At 44.5% G+C, this 22,238-nt stretch overlaps 1 protein-coding gene across 1 annotated transcript in view; it reads right to left on the reverse strand.

Annotated features, from left to right (window-relative positions):
* Positions 1-274: 274 nt before the first annotated feature.
* Positions 275-22,238, reverse strand: part of GPC4 (glypican 4) — a 68,767-nt gene continuing 46,803 nt past the window's right edge. Inside the window, exons 4-9 of the mRNA XM_051784468.1 lie at positions 13,083-13,248; positions 7,215-7,345; positions 6,863-7,009; positions 6,327-6,463; positions 3,963-4,138; positions 275-3,045 (exon numbers count right to left, since the gene is read on the reverse strand). Of these exons, the coding sequence (XP_051640428.1) occupies positions 2,837-3,045; positions 3,963-4,138; positions 6,327-6,463; positions 6,863-7,009; positions 7,215-7,345; positions 13,083-13,248 (966 nt within the window). The 3' untranslated portion in view covers positions 275-2,836. The remainder of the gene's footprint in view (positions 3,046-3,962; positions 4,139-6,326; positions 6,464-6,862; positions 7,010-7,214; positions 7,346-13,082; positions 13,249-22,238) is intronic.

Here is a 22,238-nt window from a genome sequence, read left to right on the forward strand (position 1 = left end):
CAAGGACACCACCTTTCTGTTTCATTTTGCATTTGAAGCTCATTACCAACTCCAGTAACTTTAATTATTAATTCTACGTATGGGAATTTTTCTTTAAATCATGCTTATAATGGCAATGGTTATGTGGAAAAAAGGGAAATACTTGAAGGAGGGGAGTGCATGCTTTCCCTGAAGTCAGCAGTATGACTTGTCCCTACCCGTATGGTTTAGTTTACAAGCTCATGTCAGAGAGCCAGTTTCACACACAAACACAAAATAAAAGCAGGAACACAACTTTTGATCATCCTACATTGATGTTTACTCTTGTTTCCTGTAGCCCCAGGTGACAAATCTGTCCTTTATAGAGTGGAAGATCACTGTGCTATTAACAAAGTCAATTGGACACACCTAAAATTGATGGCAGGTCTTTCCATTGGCGGCTTGTAACAAATTAAGGAATAAAAATTAGTAAGCAATTAGTTGTAAAACGATAAATATAAATTCAGAAGTGTTTTTCTTTTCTGAGCAGAAACGCTCAGAAGCAGGAGAATTTACAAGCAACTTTCTTACATATGAACACTTACGCCAAGAAGGGAGATGGAGCAGGCAGCCCCTCCCAACACAAGAGCTTTTGTTCCACCAATCTCTGAACTCTGAAGAAGTTTTATTTTTTTATTCTTTTTTTTCTTCATTTAGCTCTGCTGGCCTGCCAGCTGGGTATGAGCCAGAAGGGTTATCCAGTCAGACCTTACTGCGATATATTTACAATGGTAGTGCATCTAAGGTTTATTTCAGGATTAAAATTCAAATGGCTAGAACCATTTAAATAATTAAAGGGCAATCAGAAAATGCCATGAAACCAAACAAATCAGGAAAAGTCATGGAAACCATCAGTAATATTTAATTCAGAAATTCTCTTTGTTAGAGAACTTAGCTGAAAGAAAACAGCTGGATGTAGTTCAACCCTCTAAATTAAAAACAATCTAACAAGGTCTATAGGGATAACTCTTTCAGCTACATACTGGAGACCAGATTCACTTCTACCAAGTAAATGCAATAGCACTCAAAGCTAGAAAGGAAATTCCTCAGAACTGAGGTAGTTTCTAAGTATCAGCACATTTTCCAATTCCTTGCAAGGCAACTTAGCTATTTACAATCCACTTTTTCCCACACATAAATTTATAACTTTTTCAATTTTATGGTTCCATGATTTATTTTCTAAAGAAAAATAATCTAGCCAGAATATCCCTAACTCTACTAACATCATGTTTTAATAAATAACTGGCTACTTCTAGTAAAATTAAGCCTCCAGGATTGTTTATACCAGCCAAGAATACGTCTTTATAGCTTTGCAGAAATTTGGTGTGAAAATAAAGTTGAATATAATGCTGACCCTGAGCTAACAAGTAATTAATGCTTCAATATAAAAATAGAAAATTATCCTTTATGACACAAGGGTGGAGTAGAGCAAACCCTCTCTCTCTGGGTTGCTCTCCTGGCCAGATCTCAGTGTCCAGTCAGACCTGAAGGCTACCCAAAGCAGGAGATGTGCAGAATAATTTTGAGTCTTTTCAAAGACACTGCTTTCGCTAAACTCTTTTAAAAATTATTTCATTTTTGTTTTTAAAAATATACACTTCTTTTATTCATGAGTTGCTGTTCACCACAACACTGTTCCAATTGCAACAGCACAGGTAGAGAGAGGAGAGTGTCTCAGGTAGTGCCAAAAAGCTTCAGGTGCTGGGCATCAGCTCCCAGGAGGCCAAACACCAAAAAGGACGTGTCTTCAGCCCTGCCAGCTCCTGCCTGCTCCTACTCCCATCTGCCTGCAACAGTGCCTGCTCCTTCCCTTTTGCCCCCATCAGAGAGGAAACAAAACTCTTGTAGAAACAAACCCAACCCCCCCCGCCTACCCTCCCACAAAGGACTCCTTAAAACCAAAACCAAAACAATTAAAAAAAAAATATCAATCCAGCATCCACCTAACAAATTTGCAGACAAGACACAAATTGGCATTTGGATCTGCGAGACGACAAGTTGCTTCCAACCGAACAAGTTTAATGCCTCATTCCCATGGGGGATGCACATCAGGAACTGACCCACGGGAGTTACAGCCAATTGTAAGGATCCTGGGGAGCAAATGACATCTCTTCTTAGTGTCTGCAGAACGGGAATTCTCTGTAGTCCCTTCCAATTTAACCAAACCTCCTGTAAAGCAAGCACAACCTGCTCCTGGCATTGATGCCCCATACAAACAGGGCCCTTGGCACGCTGACCAGCTCTGCCTTCACCTTCTGTTTTACCACATAATAAAGACAAATGACTTCCACCTCTCTCCAGATAAGGCAACTAACATAATGTGGATAAATGGGAAGTTAACTACATGAAACATTTTCTGCTTGTTGGGCAATTATTTTTTCCCCATAAGATTACATGATAAATAAAACCTGCTTCTGTACAGATATTTCTCATTTCAGAAACACATACTTGTTACAGGCCAAGAGAAGACCCTGGGGTTTTTGTTTTTGTAAGAAATACAGCAAAAGAAAAAAAAAAAAGAAGTGATAAAGACACAAATGCAGAGCTAACTACAGGCTTGTATATACATTTTTGTTATCCACCTCTAAAATGGACTCTTGGTGAACAGGATAGACTGGTAGTCCCCGTTCCTGTTATTCCCAGAATAGCAAGGGAAAAAAAAAATAAATCAGTATCTTAAAACCAGTGGCAACATAGTAAAAACTGTACACTGTTGTCCATTAACTTAAAAAGCAAAGTCTCTAGATGGTATAAAAGTGAAAGCAGATGCCTTCTACCTTTGATAATAAAAGTCTTTCCCCCCCCCTATGCTGCACAATTATCTCCATTGTCTTTGCATGGCCAAGAACAAAATGCTAAGGAGCAAGGCTGCTTGTGATAGACTGCTCCTGGCAGCGGCAGAAGTGTTCACGTTCTTATCGCTCTTGTTGGAGTTCCGAGTGACCTCGGTGGCGTTGAACTCGAACTCCGGGGAGCACTGCTGGAGCTCGCAGCCGCTGCCGCTCTCCTCCCCGCTGCTCTCCTCACCTGTGGGAGACAAACACACCTGCTATCCTCCTCTGCCATCTGCAGCCCCAGGGCAGAAGGCAGCAGGGGGAAATGGCAAGAGAATGGCTGTTTTGGTATTTACAAGATGTCAGCGTGGGTCCTGCGGTTAATGTGACTGCTGTGTGCATCTGTCAAATCTGGGCAAGGTGTGCTTGCAGCCAGTTGTGTCCTGGGCTGCACCAAAAGCAGTGTGACCAGCCAGTCGATAGAGGGGATTTGCCCCCACTACTCTGCTCCTGAGACCGCAGTTGGAGTCCTGCCCTCAACATAGGAAGGATCTGCAGGAGCAAGTCCAGAGGAGGCCACAAGAATGCTGAGGGGCTGGAACACCTCTCCTATGAGGACAGGCTGAGAGAGCTGAGGTTATTCAATTTGGAGAAGGGAAGGCCCCAGTGAGACCTTACTGCAGCCTTTCAGTACTTCAAGGAGGCTTATAAGAAAGGTGGAGACAAACTTTTCAGCAGACCCTGTTGCAATAGGGCAAGGGTAACTAAAAGAGGGTAGATTTAGACTAGATATAAGGAAGAGATTTTTTTATGAGGGTGGTGAAACAGCGGCACAGGTTGCCCAGAGAGGTGATAAGTGCCCCATCCTTGGAAAGACTCAAGGTCAGGCTGGATGGACCGGGCTCTGAGCAACCTGTTCTAGTTGAAGATGTTCCTGCTCACGGTGGGGGGTTGGACTAGACGGCCTTTAAAAGTCCCTTCCAACACAAACAGTTCGATGACTCTGTGGGAACAACCCTCTTCACACAGCCCGTCAGAGATGCCACTTCCCACCCTCTTTACCAACACGCTTACCCAGAGCTGAAGGTTAACCAGCTACCCCATGTTAGCATGAAATCCAAATAAAAAGGGAAAAAAGAAAAAGCAAAAGGCGAACCACAGCAAACATACTTATGTCAATGAAGTCGACGTCGTTCCCACTGTACGCGTTCTTCAGCTTGTTGGTCATCACCCGCAGAGCCATGATTTGCCGGCGAATCACCATGTCTGGCTTGGTAATATCAACTTCCACCTCCGGGTTGTTCACTTGACTCGCTAAGCCATTTCCAGTCACCGCAAAGTCATACCTGAAAAGAAACCATTCCTGCTGGCACCAGAGCTGCAGCCTGGCAGGGTCCCTGTGCCAAAGGGTGACAGCATGGGAACTTGGCAATGCCACCCCTGTTTTCAGTCTGGGTGATACTCTGAGCCCAGTGTGATCTTCCCACGTGCTAAACCTCACAAAGCACCTCTCTGGCTTCTTACTCCATCTTCCCTCCCTGCAATCTCTGCAGCATGTGGAAATAAACATTGTTTTCATTTATGCTGTGCCACATAGGCAGGGGAAGGACAATTTTCTCCCCAACTTGAAAAGAGAAAGAAGATCTGGGGTTTATAATAATAATGGCTTTCAACAGCATAAATCAGCTTGCTGCAGGCAACAGAGCAAAACAAGGTGCTGAGATGCCTTGATGCCCAGTTAGATGACACTTTTGGGAAAACAACCTTCGAGGCCATAGTTATCCCAGAGAAACCTATAGTGACTGTTGGAGGCAAGTGTGTCATTCTGGCTTTGCATAATGCACCTTAACCATCAAGCTGGGATATTGAATGTGTGCTTCTCACCATGCAGACATGAGATGCAATTTCCCTAATAACCCCAGCAGGAGAAACACCTGTGATGCTGAAGATGAGAACCTGTAGCCCCACACATCAGAGGAGGGAAGAGCCAAGCTGCTCAGCCTCAGAAGGCATGCATGCTCAGGTCTGAACACACGTACAGCCTCTTAGTTAAAAAGAGAGACTAAGCAACAAAATCCAACAGAACACATCTCCTGAAACTGGTCTTTGGAGCATCATCTTATAGAGTAAGGACAGGACACATTTCTCCTTCCTCCAATTACCTGACTTGCTAGAAAAATCAGTTTAACAGAAGAAAACATTACTTTTCTTAGTTCTGATACCAACATCAGTATCATGAGAGAGAGAAAAGCTTTTAGCACAGTCTACTGATTCTGGAGACCAGGCAGTGAGACAAAGTATATGTGTGAAGAGTATGCTCAAATCCTGTCCTGCGTATGGGAGTAACAATGATGATGATTATTGGTAGTGGTAGTCTTGTTATTATTTGTGATCAATATTATATGTTTCAAAGAAGTTGAAGACCAAAGTGTGGAAGACTACCAAACTTTTAGCTTCTCAGTCACTGGGAAAATGCTAACAGCAAATCAAATTATCTTGCACAACTCCATATGTCCAGCCCCCCCTCTGCCTCCTTGCCCAGTGCTGCCAAGTCTCCATCTCTCCTCTGTACTCATGTGGCCCTTGCACACACTGGGGATACCTGCTATGAAAAGCCCTGTAGAAGCTGCTGATAAACAAGACTTCAGGAGGCAGAGCCATTTCTTGTCACAGAGACCCAAAGCATCACCCTGGCCAATTATGGCAGAGTTTCAGGCACAAACAAAACAGCGCAAAATTTAAGCAGTGTGTCTTAGTCCTGTGGCCCAAAAATATCAAGAGCAAAAATTGCCATTACTTAGAAAAACTGCTGGAAAACCCTGGACAACTGTTTTTTTTTTTTAATGGAACATCTTGGATTGTGCTTATTTCCTCAGTAAGCAAAGAGAAAAAAAAGAAACTTGTATTTCCAAAATAAAAGTTAAACAGTTACATAAACCATATGACAGAAGAACTTTGGCTTACTCATGTGTTGGCAATTTCTTCCTTACAAGAAAAAAAAAAAAAGGAGTTTTGTAACTCTTTTTCCATCAAAAGTGTGAATGAAACCACTGGCCTTCTTGTGCCACTGACCTCAGCAGTGGAGAAGGTCTCCAGGCTCCATCACCCCTGCCCTTGCTCAACAAAGAAACCAATTCCTGGTGCAAATACCAACTGGGAGCACTGGGGCAGCAGCACTGTCAGACAACACAAGCATCCCTGCTCTGTGGCTGTGATACAGCATTTTGTACAGATCATTTCTCCAAATCCATAAACAACCAATAAGAGGTTTAAGTCCAAGAAGAGGTGCCCTATCTGGGTATCTACACTTAATTCTCTCCTCTAAAGCAAACCCCCACACAGAGCTTGGACATCCCTTTGGCTTTGCGTTCCAGTTCTCTCATTTACAAAAACAAGAGGGGTAATGGCAACAGCATGTCTTGGGAAAGCTGGAGTCACTCCAGTAGGAGAAGAGGGCTCAGAGAGAGGCCAGCACACTGGGAAAGGCTGGGGCAAGAGGGAGAGGGTTAACGAGGGGAGGCAGCATCGCCAAACCTGCTCTTGGCGCTCCCATTCCAGCACTCGTTCTCATTGACAGTGCCTACAGACATCTTTTCATCATTGCAAATGTTGCCAGGGAGAGATGACCAAAACTTTTTGGCTTGCTTCAGCTTCTCTTTCACATCAGTAACCTATTAAGCCAGAGAAAAAAAAGAAATACAAAACATAATCCAGAATACCAAACGCTCATTAAAAGCAAAGTAAGGAAAGTATTTTTTATCACAACAGACATACACAGGCCAGATCTTCAGGTTGCGTGTTTTGATGGTTGATTTACTTTTTTAATACAAAATTAAACACTGCTCCTCAAACACATATTACTCATAAGCCAAGCCTTTAGCACAGGCACTTCTCTGACATAGAAGCATTGAGGTAATTCACATCTAGAGCCATGGGCAGATTACACCCCTCAGAGAGTTAAAGACAGCCAAGGAATATTAAGCAACCCTATAAATTAAAAATGGAAAATTACACACTGTGGTACACGGGTGTGAAGCACCTGAGTGGCACCAGCAGGACCAGGCACTCACCAGTCGGTCCAAGCTCGTGCCAGCAGCTGTAGTTGGCCGCTCCTCGGGGTTGTAGGGTCTGAAACGAGCACTGAAACCACTTTCAGAGACAGAGCGAGCAGTCCGGCCTTGGGCAAGTGTTTTTGGCTGGCCACATCCCTGGAAAACCTATGTGAGAGAAGGAAAGGATTTTATGAAATGGGATGTCACAGAAGCCTCCCTTCTCCAGGTTCCAACCCAGCCCCTGCCCAAAATCATACATCAACTTTATACATATACTAGAAAGAGCATTCAGGAAAAAACATATTGATGAGAATAGCAAAATAAAACACATTGAATAAATAAAACCCAAATGTCCTCTTGGCCCATTTACCTTCTGAGACACCTGCATGCTGTTCTCCTGCATGTTCATGATCGCATCTGAAATTTTCACATCAATGGGGTCCATGACTGACTCAATGTTGAAGGGACCCTCCAGCCTTTCTGCTACCAGCAGCATCGAATCTAACACAGAGAGAGATGAATGAAGGTTTTTAATGGAGGAGCTGTGAGAATAACGGGTACAAAGGATAACTGTTTGAGCACACAGACATTAACCACTGCAGTGTTGCCTCTGACCAGCGCACGTCTCCAGGAAACATTTTGCTCCATTCCCAGAGCCTACACCTTCACCAGGCACTTAAGAGGCTGCCAGCACCAAACCACGGGCTCATATACATCAAAAGCCATGTTAAACGAGGGGGAGCCATTGCAGCCTGCCAACAGCAGCCTGTAATCAGTTCCTCCCATCAGAACAAGCATTACTAACAGCCTCCACTCCGTGCTCATTTATTAAAGGTTGCCTTGTGTCATTTGTTTTTCAAGACTGCTTTCAAAGCCACTGGCTTCCTCATGCTGGTCCTGAGCACAAGACACCAACTTCCAAGGGTCCAAGATGATCCTTGATACCATTTCTCCCTTACAGACAGCTACAGGGTTTTTGGTACCTGGGGAAGGCAAAGGATTGCACTCCCAGCATTACATGGACAATCTGCATGATGGAGTCTGCGTGAGACCAGCGTGAATGCTGTGCACTCCTGATGTATTTGGCACATCTCTAGGCAAGGGGAGAAGGAAAGTCCCTCAGCCAGCACTGGGTCACTCCTCCTGTGCTGACATGCACATCCTCATCAAATGCATCATTAAACGCAGCAGCTACTGAACATCCACCACTTCCTCTGGGAAATTACAATTGGCAATTGGCATTAAGGCTTTCACCTTGGATTGTGTTTACATCCTCTCTCCGGTTCTCCTCTAGAAGGTGCCTCCAGGTACACACCTGGCACTAAGCTCTTGTTTCTTCTCACCCATCACAACCTTAATTTAATGGCAGTTTTCACTGTGGTCCCTCAACCCCAAAGCATTTGCTGGTCTCATCTCCTGCATCACTTCATGATGCTCTGCCACAGACTCATCTTTTTCCAGTTGCATTTAATTCCTCAATTTTTCCTAGCCTGAGTGATGAGGGAGGTCAGGACACAACAGTCCCTCCGGCCCTAAGGAGCTCCTCCCCGCTCCTAAGATACGCCTGTTCCCTTCCATTAAGGAGAACAGGTGTTTCACAGTTAGTCTATTAATCCTGAAAAGTGTTTCTCATGACATTCATCCTCCTCCTAAGTGCAGAAGGTATTTTCAACAAGCAGAAAACTTCTGTGGGCTCTGGCAATCTGTTAAAGCCCTATAAAGAAATTTGACATACCAAACAATTTAGTAATAGCTTTGCCTTAGTGCCCAAGTCATGTTAAACTACATTAAAAACCCCACAAACTGGTGACAACTATACGATTAAGCTATGTGTGCATCTAAAATAATAATAATAAGAGGAAGAGGAGGACGAGTAATAATAATAATAATAATCCAACACCAAAACTCCCACATGAACTGCAGATGTCTTCCTAGCCTGTAAATTCACTTTTTAAAGACAATTCAATATTCTAAAGTTTTGTTGGGTGTCAGTCAAAGGACTATCAGTCGATTAACCCACTCTCACTCACGCAGCTCCTCCAAGGTGTGGTTGTTTGGGGAGTGAACCTCAGGAGGAGCTGGTGTCCCCAGGAAAGCCCCTGGCTCTGGAGGCACACACCACCAGCATCAGTGACAGAGCTGTTGCAGGGCATGGCTGGAATTTAGCCGTCAGGGACTACAAGTAGGTCTGAACTAAATGCATTTAAAAAAAAAAAAAAGGAAAAAAAAAAGAAGGTAATAACAAATGAAACAAAGAGTCTTAGACTGTATTGTGGTGGGCTCCAATAAAGTGATGCTTCAAATCTCTGAGTAATGACTGCTAGCATGAATATACTATTGTGCCGGAGGAGAGAAAAATGCTTTTGATGTGCTACCAAATGGAGACTTTTGTAAACAAGTGGAGCACAACTTAAATGTGTTCATCATTGTCAAAGCTTTTGGGGTTTTTCACGCGCATAAAGAACATCCCAGTGCAGTTTTGCAGGAAGCCGCTCATTTCAAATAAAAATATTATGAATTGACAGATAATAAAACACACAAAATGCACAGGGCTTTTAAAAAAAAAAAAAAAAAAAAAAAGAAAAATCATTCCATTTTGTAACTACTTAATTCTTCGAGTGGCCAGGAAAGGCCACAGATCAATAAAGTGTTTGTGAAAGACTGAAAGGAAACATAAACCCCAATTCTTCTGGCTGTTTGGCATCTTTGTAAACTTTGAGCCGGGCAGGCCATCCACAAGACCATGGGAATGTAGAGCGAATTGGGTCCTTTGTTAGCAGGGGTGCCATGGCGTTCCATGTATCACAGCCCAGGAATGCAGCCTCTGCTTTGACTGCCGATAGAGAAAATGCATTCGGCCTCCAGCAGAGCTGCCAAAGCTGGCGAGAAAAGATAAGGAAAGTAATAATTGGAGTTGGGATTGATACAGGCGAGGAGCACTAAATGAAATAAACTTTCATTAAAAAGCAGGGAGGGGAGAAAGGGGCTGAGGGTGGGGGGCTCTCCCTCATCTGCAGTTTTGATTTTGGAGGCATCCTGCAAACTTTTACCTCCCACCAGGAGCTGGCTGGTGTCCCCAGCTGCTGGCGAGCAGCAGTTCCCTCTGGCAGCCCCGTCTGACGTTAATAAGGCTGGCTGGGGTTCCGGGTACCGCCGGCACCGCTGCCCGCAGGAGGGGAGGATGCTGCTCCAGCACCAGGAATGAATCTTCGGAGCCATGCCTCTCCCAAAAAAGATTTTCCATTATTGGGAGAGAGGAGTTGATTATAAACAGCAATTATTTTGCCCCAGCTCTGGCGCAAAGTAATTGATATTTATAAGCCATAGCGAGGTGGCTCAGCTTTGCTTCACGAAAAGTCTGGCAGAGTGAAAAATGTACCCTGGCCATGTGTTACAAACACACAGCATGACAAAGACAGTCTCTCCTCCCTGTGATGGGGAGATACAAGTGGATTTGGGGGGGGGGGGGAAACACAACCATCTACCACCATCCCTTAAAGACCCTTTTCCTCTTGCATACATTTGTCCTTGCTACTGGCATTGAGACAATCCTTGGCAACAAAGCACCTCGCTCTCATGAAGGAAAGCAATTCTTTTGCATTGTGCCACCAATAATCAGAAACCCACATCTTCAGCCTCACTGTCTGACTTGAAGAACAAAAGGCAGTTTTCAGTCTTAACCCCAAGATCTGATTTAAAAGGGGAGGGAAGGAGGGGGAAGACCTTGACCATTCATTAACAACAATCTTTTTTTTTTTTTAAGGGGAAAAAAATTCTTTGCACACAAAGTAGTACTCCAGATATGTATATGGAGCCTGAATTCGACATCTTTGAGCAGAGTAAACCTTTGTGGGGGAAAAAAAAAATCATGAAAAGGCACTGGAGATTAACACTGTTCATTCAGGAAAGCTCCAACCCCCCAATAGCCTGTTTGAAACAAAGTATACCCCTGTCTAATTGGTGTACAATTGTGTCAGGAATAGAGGGAGAAATAATTTAGATAGTTAAAGGGGAAAAAAGAGTACAATTCGGTCATTATTTCATACTCCACAGATTTAAATGGTACTTTGGAGAAATAAGGAATTACAAAGTCTTCTTGTCTCAAAAAACCTACAAACTTTATATTTGAGCTTGGAAAAGCTTTACATAAGTGGCTTAACATACAGACCCACTAACAAACACACGTGAGTATTTCATATGCACATGCACCCAAATTAATATAGACTTGCAGCATTTGTTGCAAGTTCTCCTGTTTAACTATCTTTAAATTGATTTGCTAGGTTCAAAAATCTGATTTCGACTCATAATAAATCATCGCCATAATGTGGTACATAAACTCATGATGCAAAATCGCATTGAGCTCATGCAGGTGGGTTTTTGGCATTTTGTGGAGTGGTTTTGAGAGGATTTTTTGGGGTCTTGTTTATTTATTTAATTATTTACATCTTTAAACACAAACACACAAGAGATTTGTGGCATATGCCCTGCCCTAAACACCAGATCTACCTAATTTAATTTGTCTCAAGAAGAAAGTTGAGACAGAAACCAAAATCTGGAACATAACCAGCACCTGTTCAGTTATTAAACTGTCTAAAGAAAGCACAGCTTAAATTTTCTGTATCCGTACTCCACTGCAGGCATCAACCCAAAGTGCACGAACCAAGCAAATACTGCCAATAAACTTAACAAAGCTTAATACCATACTTAAGTAATGAGTGGGCAGGAAGCCCCTTGGGAAGGAAGCACTTCAAGAAGAAAGCTTTGCTTCCAACCTGGAATCACATGTATTTATTTTGTCTTGTTTAATAATCTTAATTATTGTATGCAGTCCCTATCAGTCTCGTGTGACAGGGTTCGCCAGCTTCCCCCGAGGTTCGTTTTTAGCCGCATACCACCTACAGCAATTAGCTGCTTGTGCTTTTGTCTGTTTTCTGGCATTATGCCCTTCCCTTTCATGGGATTCCTCTTTTCTACTTGGACTAGATGTTTGTAAGTCTCCTGGCTTTGAGCTATTTCAGCAACAATTGTAGTTGAAATACTTAATATTCTCATGAGAAAGACTGGCTGGGAGGAATGGGGGGGTGGGGTGTCAGCCTCCCAGAGAATGACTTGGAAACCCAATTTAGTGTCACATTCAACTCCCTATATGGAGTACACACACACAAAAAACGCCTTCTGAAAATAACACCCTGCACATACCCAGTTGGCAGAGCAGCAAAGTGAAAATCCAGTGCACGAAACATGGAAAAACACATTCTAAGATGTAAATCTAGCCTCAAATGCCAACTATCAGCAATTTCCCTTTTTTTTTTTTATCTTGCAGCTCAATGAAAGGGAAATCTTTTCTTTCTAAGTCTTTTTTTTCCCTGAGTGGGATGGGAAGAGTACCACAGCCTTTTCAGTAGCAGCAGATACTTTACATGTGCACTTCATCACACATTAACTGGAGTGAAGCGACTGCTCCCAAAGGATGCTCAATCACAGATAAATCAAACCTCCTGGAAAAGGAGCACAAACGAAAACATTTAACATTATCTATTGCCTGTGCCCACAAAATGTGATGCATTGCCAATTCTGATGAGCCTTGACCCAAGGAGGAATTTAACATTTCAGTCTAAATTTCATGTATCGAATGATACCGTGTGTAAGCACGGAAGAGAAATAACAACCAGGAGGAAAAGGATGGCAAAAGCACTCACATAGCGTCACGCAAGACCTATCAACAGTGCAAAAGGATGGTGGCTGAGTGCCAAATGAGCTGTTTAAAAACAGATTCGGACACATGTCCTATTCAATTTTTTAATGTAAAATCCAGGTCTTCAGCTTTTCCCAAAGCTCATCATGGCTGGCAGGAAGATTCCCAGGCTGCTGAAGAAGAAAGCTGGCTTTGGAAAAGACAGCTGTATGGTGACAATAATGTATAAGAAGTAGTATGGAAAAAACAGACTGTACACACGCTTGGTCCAGCAAGAAGAGACACTCCAAGCCTACAAGCACATGGCAGCTCCATGCTCCTAAAGCTTGCTGCAACAGAAGTCACTGGCATAACAAAAGTCTCATTTATTTATAAGTTAATGTGAATGGCAAAGGTGTCCTGTATAGAGAGGTGTGGAAGGAAAAGATATCCATCACAGACACCTGAAAAATCTGCTACAGCTCAGCACAGCCACTCACCATTCAGGTGAGGGACACAGTATCAGTGTAGACTCATATGCAGTTTTAACCCATATTGCCTTACCCATAAAGATATTCCACTCAGCGTCCAAGTCCCCTTGGTTGGCCAAGCAGCCTCTCATGACGTTAAAGCAATAGTTGTAACAGGGCTTCACTGATACCAAACCTCGGCAGTGTGGGCAGTACATCATTTTCAGCAGTGCTCGTGTACCCTGTGGCGTGGGGTTCACCTTTAAGAGAAAAAGAGAAGAAAATTAGCACTCAGTCACTAACCCACACATTTACCCCAAGGTGCATGGGACAGAGCTGTGCAGAGGAGATGCAAGGGCTCAGCCATCACCATCACCATCCAGTCAGAGCTCCCTGTTTACGTGGTCCAGGGATGTGGGGAAAGGATGAAGGGGTCTAGCTCACCTCCTTGGGTGTACCTGCCACTCCAGGGGTCACAGACAGTCCTCATCTCTGCAAAACATCACTTGTACTGCAATACACCTTATGTGTCATGGGACCCCTCCCAGGGTTGCAAGAACAGGAACTACAAGGGGACACGCAGCACTTAAGCTCAGGGAAGGCAGTAAAATGTGACCAAGTCAAATGATGTCACACAAAGCTGCACTATCTGAGCCCTGCTGCAAACACGTGCTGAAGAAGATGATGCTGGGATTTTTCAGGAAAAAGCGTCCAAGACAGGATATCTGCCACTGTCCCCGTACCAAACCCGCTGGGAGTGTGCCCTCCTCCTCGGCGCACACAGCACTGGCTCTTCTGGGACAATCGCCCAGCAGGGCTCTCCGGCACAGAGACCAGCTCCTTTATCTCGCATTCAACTCAGCATTTACATGACAGATACCCGGGTTCATTTACACTCAGCACTCATCACACTAAGTAACAGTTCCCCACACCCGGAGGAAGTGGCAGCTACAACCCCGCAGCTGAGGACAAGGCGGGGAGGACCCTTGAAGCCAACACGCAGCCACTGGGCGTGTGAGCAGAGCTGTCTGCAGCAGGCATGTCACCCCTGAGCCCTCAACAGGGCTATTTTCCAACGTGACTCATGGTCATTCATGTTTGATTCACTCTCTGGCCCAGCTTCAAAACATTCATTGAAACCATTTCCACCCAGCCAGTCCGAGGAGCATTAGCTCCATCCCAACACACTAGTGCCGACCACATGGTGGGTCTGTCTGAAGTGTTGAACAGAGAAGCTCCCTCAAGAGCAAGTTTAAGTGTTAATTAGCCACATAGGAAAACAGGAAATTTAGATTTTCTGATTTAGTGATCAGAGATACACTGACAAAACAGAAGTGGTCTCTGGTGTTTTAAATGATGCACTTGAGACTCCTAGTAAGGCGTTTAGGGAAAGTGCTCTAAATAGGTTGTGATCCATGACCATGCTGGAGGAGACACACAACATCCCTGAAAAAGAGGGAAGTCACTCCATACAAAGCGCTGGAGATGTGGATGGCCTCCACATCTCATCTCTGGAGTTGGGAACAGACTTCATGGCAGAGAGGACAACAGGACTGAATGGAGATGAATGTACACGAGGAAGATCTGGTACCGCACACATGCTGAGGACCTTACTATTGCAAAGCCAATCTCAGTGTGAAGGATATGGAGAAACTAAACATGATCTTCTGGTGCAAAAACTAAGTGGCAACACATGAAACTAGGAGCAACAGATTTTAACAAAAATAAAACAGAAAAGAAAAGCTACATAATCAGGCTGGCATCAGCAGAATTTTAAACCCTCTTTTCTTATGAGAAGAGATGATAGATAAAAATCTGCTGTTTCTGACAACCCCAGAAAGACCACAGTTTCCCTTCAGTAGGCAAGCAAACTGGTTAGAGAGGCAGAAGGACAGTTTTCTGCAGCCGATGGAGCTCAGTGTTGGATTTTGGCTGGCCAGCAATGTTAATCAGACAGCATTTTACCCTTTTTTTGTCCATGAAGAGCCTGTTTGGCTGAGCAAAAGGAAACTCCATGTAGAAAGCTATTTGTGGTGATGGTGGAATCTGATTCAGATCCTTCAGAGAATATATACATTTTATATTTATATATATATTTGGAAGGCATAGTGGGAGCAGGAGCCCTAGCAGAAAGCTCCCTGTTGGGACAGCATGGCTTTAAAGCAGAGCTGGTTCAAACACTGGGAATAGCTCAAGCAACAGAAACCAGCTAAATCAGATGATTTATAGTTGGAAAACTGGAAACAGACAAATGTAAAGGTATCATCTGCCATCCAGATGGTGCAGTCCTTGCATAACAAAAAAGTTGCGAGGAGAAAGAGGGAACTGAATAACATCTCGCACCCAGAGACGAGCTCTGAAGGATGCTCCAGCTTAGCAGTTTACTTGTTTCTCTGATAAAAATCCCTGCCTATGTCACTTGGCAGTAGGTGCCAGGACCTCCATGCCTAGTCCTGAGGCTTATCAGCAGATCCTGGCCATTCTAGCGCTGTTGGCCCTCAAAGGAGTGCTCTGCATCCTCCTTGGGAAGAAAAGTTAGGAAAATGTTGATAGTACCAGCCAAGTGCTAAAGTAGTTTGAAGCTGAATGAGGAGCAGGAAGCTTCCCCAACCCTATCATGGAAAGCTGCAGCTCTATGGGAGGGATTGCACAGCAGTGAATTGCAAAAACCCCCACACAGAGCCATGACCCAGGAGGCCCCTTCCCATCTTAGGTTCCCCCCTCGCCCCACGAGCGCCAAGTGGCTGCAAGCCTGCAGCATCCCCTGCTTTGATATTTCATAGGGGTTGATCTTTAAGAATCCCAGCAGATGCAGGGGAAACTGAAGCTGCTTTCCCACGTTCCATAGCAGACGATATGCAATGGTCACTTGGATTAGGTCCTTTGAACAAAGACCCAGGATGATTTTAAAAGCGAACAAGGTTTCGCTTCCTTCCCCAAGTAGGTTTGTGGCTCTGAGTCCTGCAAAGAGCAGAGCAGAGGGTGCTCACAAAAGGGCAATGGAAAAGACAAACCCCGGCCTGCAGTGACTGCTGAACTGAGCCCTATTAGTGATGGACACCATCCACAGGGAAGCTGTTAAGTGTGCAATACAGCTAACACAGATAAAGAGGAAGACAATGGACAAATTCATCAGTCCAGAGTTGGCATTTTATGGTGCCAGAAAGCAACAGGAAGGCACAAGCAGAGATCACCTCTAAGAGAGAGTTTTGGGTAACATTATGAGCAATTACACCTCGTTACAACAGTGATAAACGCTTAACTGCTGGGTATCACTGCAATGAGAACCTTAACCCCTGGCACAGGGCCCATACCCGGTCCAGACCAGCTCCGGCTCCGTCAGTGGGATGTGCCATATGTTGCACTGGCAATTCTTCACAAGCTTTTAATGCTGGCCCTGCCACACCAGGTGCAAGCTCTTAAAACACCATTGTATGTAACAGTAAATCCAGATATGCTTTGTTCTAGGGTTGTGTTTATCTTGGAAAGCAACTCAGGTTCATTCAAACTCTACTCTAGAATGACCCTCAAAACCAAATAGTCTCCTTTCTAATAAAGCAGAGTCCCAAAGAAAGTTTTATTTGCTGGAGAGGATTTACTCTGCTAGATCTGAGTCCAGGTACTAGTATGCTGCAGTACACATACCCTGTAAAAGCTTCTAATAGAAGCAAATGCACTCCAGTCCCTTCCTTTTATCTTGTGAAATTTATTTCCTGTCCATGGCATGCCATGCCACTGCAGCAATCCATCACCCTGTGGTTTCATGTAAATTACAATTTGTCCATATCTATGCGCTTTGTCAAACGTGAAGATTAAAAGCTGCTAACAGATGTGTTTTGGCACCAATCTTCACATTCGTATTGAACTTGCTCCTTAAAAATACAGATTTGCACACAACTTACAAAAATTAAGTGAAAAGAAACCAATCCTGCGCTTAATGCAAACATTTTGTATCATATTTGTTGGGATAACTCCCCTACTCATATTGACTGGTGAAGGTAAAATCATGTTCTTGTAAAAGTGCCACGCTCTTGGCATAATAAAATCTGGGTTCTATTGGTACCTTGTCATACCCATCCCATTTCAGAGTCTCACATAAGGGAAACTGCCTTACATCCTTAGCCTTTTCCAGCCCACTTGCAATTGCAGCTGGATGCATACATCAGGTAGAAACTTCACCATTAAAGTATACGCCTATCAAGTGCAATGCCTTGATCACAGCCTATCACAAAGCCACCAAAACTCAAGATAAACTGATCTGTGCAAGCAGTCAAAGTTCAGAAAAGCAACCAGATTCTTTTTTATCTCCTTCCCAAGGCAAGGAATAGCTGAGAAAGGATGACAAAGCTCCAGCTATGGACAGTCCTGCAGGGAGCTCCCACCAGCTGCCAGACAGCCAGAGACACGTTTCATTCTCCCACTCTACCCTCAAGTTAACATTAAGAATGTTAATAATAACATTTAAAATCCTGTCAGCTTTAATAACTATTTATAATAACACTGATAACTCAGGCTTTCTTATTTTCCAAGCTTACACAACAACAGTGTTGCCATGCCAGCAGCACAGCCACCAGAAAACATAAAAATCCAACAATCTGAAAATAAATGCAGTGAAATTACTTTTGTTTTATACTGTGTTTTCTTTGCAAAAAAACTAAATGAGGGCAATACTGGCTAAGGAAAACTAAAGGAGTAACTTCTCAGTGACATGGAAAGATGATTTCAGAAACACACTTCAAAGCTGACTGTGGGATGCTCCAGGTGAGCAGTCAGCTTAGACAACTGAGGTGTCATCAATTTTTAGGACCAACACAACCTTATTTGCATCATTTTTTCCTTCTCTCAGTGTTGTGCAAGAGCATTATCTTGGCACACACTGGTCCAGACATTCAGCTCACTGTGAGGCAGAAGATCACTCAGGAGGCTCTTGGTTTGCTTCTCCACCCCAAATATTCCAATGAAAGTGTTTTGGAATTAACTACGCATTTAACCAATTTTGCTGGCCCGGTGCTAGGACATGAATAATTTAGACAGCATCTGTTTCAACCACAGAGTTGGGCCTCTGAGGTCTAGCATAAGGGAGCATATTTAGGAATGGTATTTGGGAACTGCAAGACACTCTGTCTCATCAGTATTCGCTCCCCATGGTGACGTCTGCTGCAGCTTTATCTTTTGCAAGGAAAAGCTCAAGAGTACATTTATGCTCAATTCCCTATTTACAGCTTGCTCCCCCCACTCCAGATGTGACACTGCCCAGAGGAACAGCAGAGCTCCTGAGAATCACACCACTGGGGACCCAACCTGCTCAGTCCTAACACTAGCGTGTCAGATGTGAAGCACCATGTGCTTGTCTTCCCCAACGGGGTAAAGGGGACCTCAGGGCACCAAGTGGATGCCTCTCCCTCTGAAAACTTGAGTAGCAATGCTAGGGTCAGCATATCCTGCTCCTGGTACCCTTGGAACCAAAGTGCCTTTCACACCAAGCCTGTTCTCTGCAGGACCCACCTCTCCCTGCCTCAGACACTGCAGATCACGAGCAACGTTCTGTTTGCTTTGATGAGCAAAACAGCAGGAACATTTATCTGTGCAGCTACAACCAAAAACATCCTTAGTAATCCCTCACATTGTTTTCAAAATTAGCACCAGAACCACAGCGTGAGGGGGGAGGCAAAGAAAGAAAAGAACAAAACCAACCCAGTGGACTGAAGGGCTCCTGCACGACGCCATCGGCTCCAAACCCACAGCCACATCCACGCGCTCCCAGCCCCTTAAATCTGCGATGACTGCTGCTCCAGCATGCTTTGAAGGCTGTGCCTAGCACAGACCCTCGGATGGCTGGAGCTGAGGCAGATGCAGTCACATTCTTGGCAGGTCTTCTCAGGGTCATCTTTGATGTGGAGAAGTGCTTGGTATTGTTTGCTGCATTGATGTTTGCCCTTGGTACGTGGAAGGCAAGGTCCTTGTGCACGGCAGCCCCTCGGTCTGGCCCCGCAGCTTGTAACCCACTGCCTGGACAGCACTGCCCCTTTGGAGGACCCCCTGCTATACTAAAAGGGCTTCTTGGTTTCTCTGGCCATTTCTCGGTTGCCCACAAAGCAGAAGTGCTGCCCCTCAGTCCCCTCCCAATGCATGCATGCAACACATTCCATTTCTGTCACTTCCCTGGCAGGGTTTGCTCTCGCCTGAAGGCTGCCCAGCTTCGTTGCATATAGGAACATGAACTTCTTCCTGAAAGAGGATTACAGTCACATTCCCCTTAAGTCAAACCAAGGACAAAGACTGCACAGAGGGAGGTTGGACCTTGCCTCTCTGACTAAACTTTTAGATCCTCAAATGGTAGTTACAAGGGGTACAACTTTTACCAAAACGAGAGCTCAGCGCCTTATTATCTGTGATGACAAACAAGCCTCGTTGTTTTATTATTTTCATCGCTGCTTCTCCTAAACCAATGTCTGGTCCACATTCAGCATCCACACCGAAAAGGACAGGAACCACAGTTCAGGGCACAGGTCAGTAGGTTGGTTGACAAGAGGTTCCAGTCTTAACTTATGCTCCACAGATGCCTTATCTGAGACGAGGCAGCTCAGAGTAAAAGGGGTTAAAAACCTACCAGGCTCCCACTCCAGCTCTGAAGCGGTGTGGGAAGGCAATCACCTGTCCCCTCTGCAATTCTCTTCATAAACAGTTGGAAGAAAATTCCCTCCTTGGCTGCTATCATTACACTTCATTAGGGAAGAAATGCCAAGACCAAGAAAGCTGACCTCCTCCACCCGCCGTGAACATCTCCAGCAGTCTCCTCTCATCTGCTAATGTCACCTGAGGACAGCAGATGAGGAGAAAAATTATTTCACACGGTTCATATCTGTGCTTCCAAACTAAACACCATTTCTTGCACACAATTTTCAAGCTGCTGCCTTTCCCAGGGTTCCCAAGGATAGGTTGGAAGACTCTTTCCAGCAGCCCAGATGCTTTGGTGGCACATGCATCTCAAATGCTTGTTGGGGAGGTAGTTTGGGAGCCTCTTGAGCTCCCAGCAGTTCTGCCTCAAATGGCAGGACATGAGGGCAAGAGGGAAAAGTGGTAAAAGAATCCCAAAACAACAGTTCATCAGCATAAATTTCCTGCGGGGCTCCAGAAAACTCACACCACCACTAAAACTGCAGGAGATCACATCCACAAGTCCCAGCCTGCAGGTCTGTGGAGAGATGGTGATGTAGATGCAGTGAATTGATGCCATGTGACTTCATGCACACTTCATCTTTCACGTGCCTCTGCTGCTGACCTCCAGCCAGACCTCCCCTTCCAGCTCCTCCTGACCCTACGAAATGTCAGAGCTCAGCCCCTGATTTCACTTCTTCCCCCCCCACAAACAGGGACCTCCGCTCCTTACCTACAGCTGACTCTACAAGCCCCACCACACTTTGCCCTCAGAGGTGTCATGACCCTCAACCAGGCTGTGGTTTTAATTGCATGCAACTAATTACAGGAACATCTCTGCAGCTTGAGAACTGCCCAGTTGCACGTTCTCATCCTTTTTTGGTCACTCAGGGCTCTGGCTTGTATTTGCTCCTTTTTTCCAGCCCTGGCTGGGGCAGGAAATGTCACTGCTGGCAGCAATTTAACCCGGCTGACTTCAGCGTTTGTTGAGGGCTAAGTAGCAGGTGAGTGATTAGGGGATGGGCAGATTTCCGTCTCCCGAAGGCAGGGGCAGGAAGGTCAGGGAGAAAGCACCCAGTGTCAGCAGATGACAGAGGGAAGCGCCGGAGGCCCCCAGCCCCTCACAGCCAACCCCAGAGGCAGGGTACATCTCTAACAGGCAGAAACAGCATCCTGAGTTTTCTCCTCAGATCTGTGTTCAGGATAGATATGGAGAACTTTGTACTTTTTGGGTCCAAAGGAGGGAATTTGAGGCATGAAGACTCGAGCATCAAAATTGTAGGGTTTAGACATAGTTTGAAAAACATTTTTGCTTTCTCTCAAAGCCATACAGCTTTCTCTCTACTGTGTATTTGGGCACAGTGGCACACCTGATCCATTCAAGGCCAAATTAAAAGTTATTTTCTAGCATTCTGGCTTGGAAATCAAGCACACTTAGTTTTTCAATATCCTCTCTTCTTTTACTCCTTTACTTCCAAACTCACACAAGAACAATACCCTTCTAAATGCATCTCCCTAGTGAAGATGTAAAAATATCTAGGATCATTAAAAAGCCATCAAGGCCATTCCGCTGTAAAGTGCTCTTTGCTCTCCTGACAGTATCCCGGGAAAGTATGCAGCTAGGTCTTGCACTAGTTTGTATTTCTCCTTCTGAGGATTTTCAATTAAGTATTTTTTACTTACTTGTTACAAAATGCATTAAAAGTAAAACTAATTTGCATTCCTTTGGACATTTTTTCATAAAGAAGAATTGAAGATTTATCCCTCAAGTTAATCCCTGGTATAAGCAGTCATTCCACTACAACTCCTGAGTAAAAATAATAAGGAAGCAAAGTCAATGGAGTCATTATACAGAGCTCAGCAAAGCCAGGCTAATCTATATGTAATGTGGGAAGCCCCAAAACACAACCGCAGAGCAGCAGGCATAAAAACATCAGCTTTTAAACTCACGTCTAGAATTTCCCATTGTGTCTTGCAGAAACGTGATGTTAGATTTCCACTGAATGAGATTAAAACACTAGAGAAAAGATTATTATTTCTTCTACTGCTGCAACTAAACCTTAGGTATTCAGCAGCAGGGACTTTTGTTACTGCTTGGAAAAGTCAGTCTGTTGTAGAATTTCCAGTGCAACTTGTGAAAGTGAAGTGGAAAGTGCAGCAACTGTGATCGTCCACGGCACGTGAGCTATTTTTGCAGCTGCGTGGGACTGTGGGTAGCTTTCCACACTCGAGCAATTAATTCTAGGGTTGAAGGCAACTCTACACTCAAGGATCTTCAAAAGGGAAAGAGAAATCACGACGCCACCTCGGGTTCACGACTCTGATTCGTAACAGATGCGGGGACCGTAGCCCTTGTGGTTCCGTGTCAAGTCTGGAGACGTTTTGATGAATTCTGAGCAGATGGAGCATAAACACGATCCCTCACCCATGCACATTTACTGCCTACCAAGTGATTGCACATTCCCAAAACTGTACTGGGGCTTAACGGGCAGACCTCCCACCCGAATATTTCATCCACACTCTACAGCAGTGCAAACACTGTCCCACGACCACAAGATCTGCCACACAGCCACAAACAAGGGACACCAAATCT

The sequence above is a fragment of the Manacus candei genome, unplaced genomic scaffold (assembly GCF_025592945.1).
Source record: "Manacus candei isolate 608988 ecotype Guabito, Panama unplaced genomic scaffold, ASM2559294v1 h1tg000003l, whole genome shotgun sequence".
In the NCBI taxonomy this organism is placed as follows: domain Eukaryota; kingdom Metazoa; phylum Chordata; class Aves; order Passeriformes; family Pipridae; genus Manacus; species Manacus candei.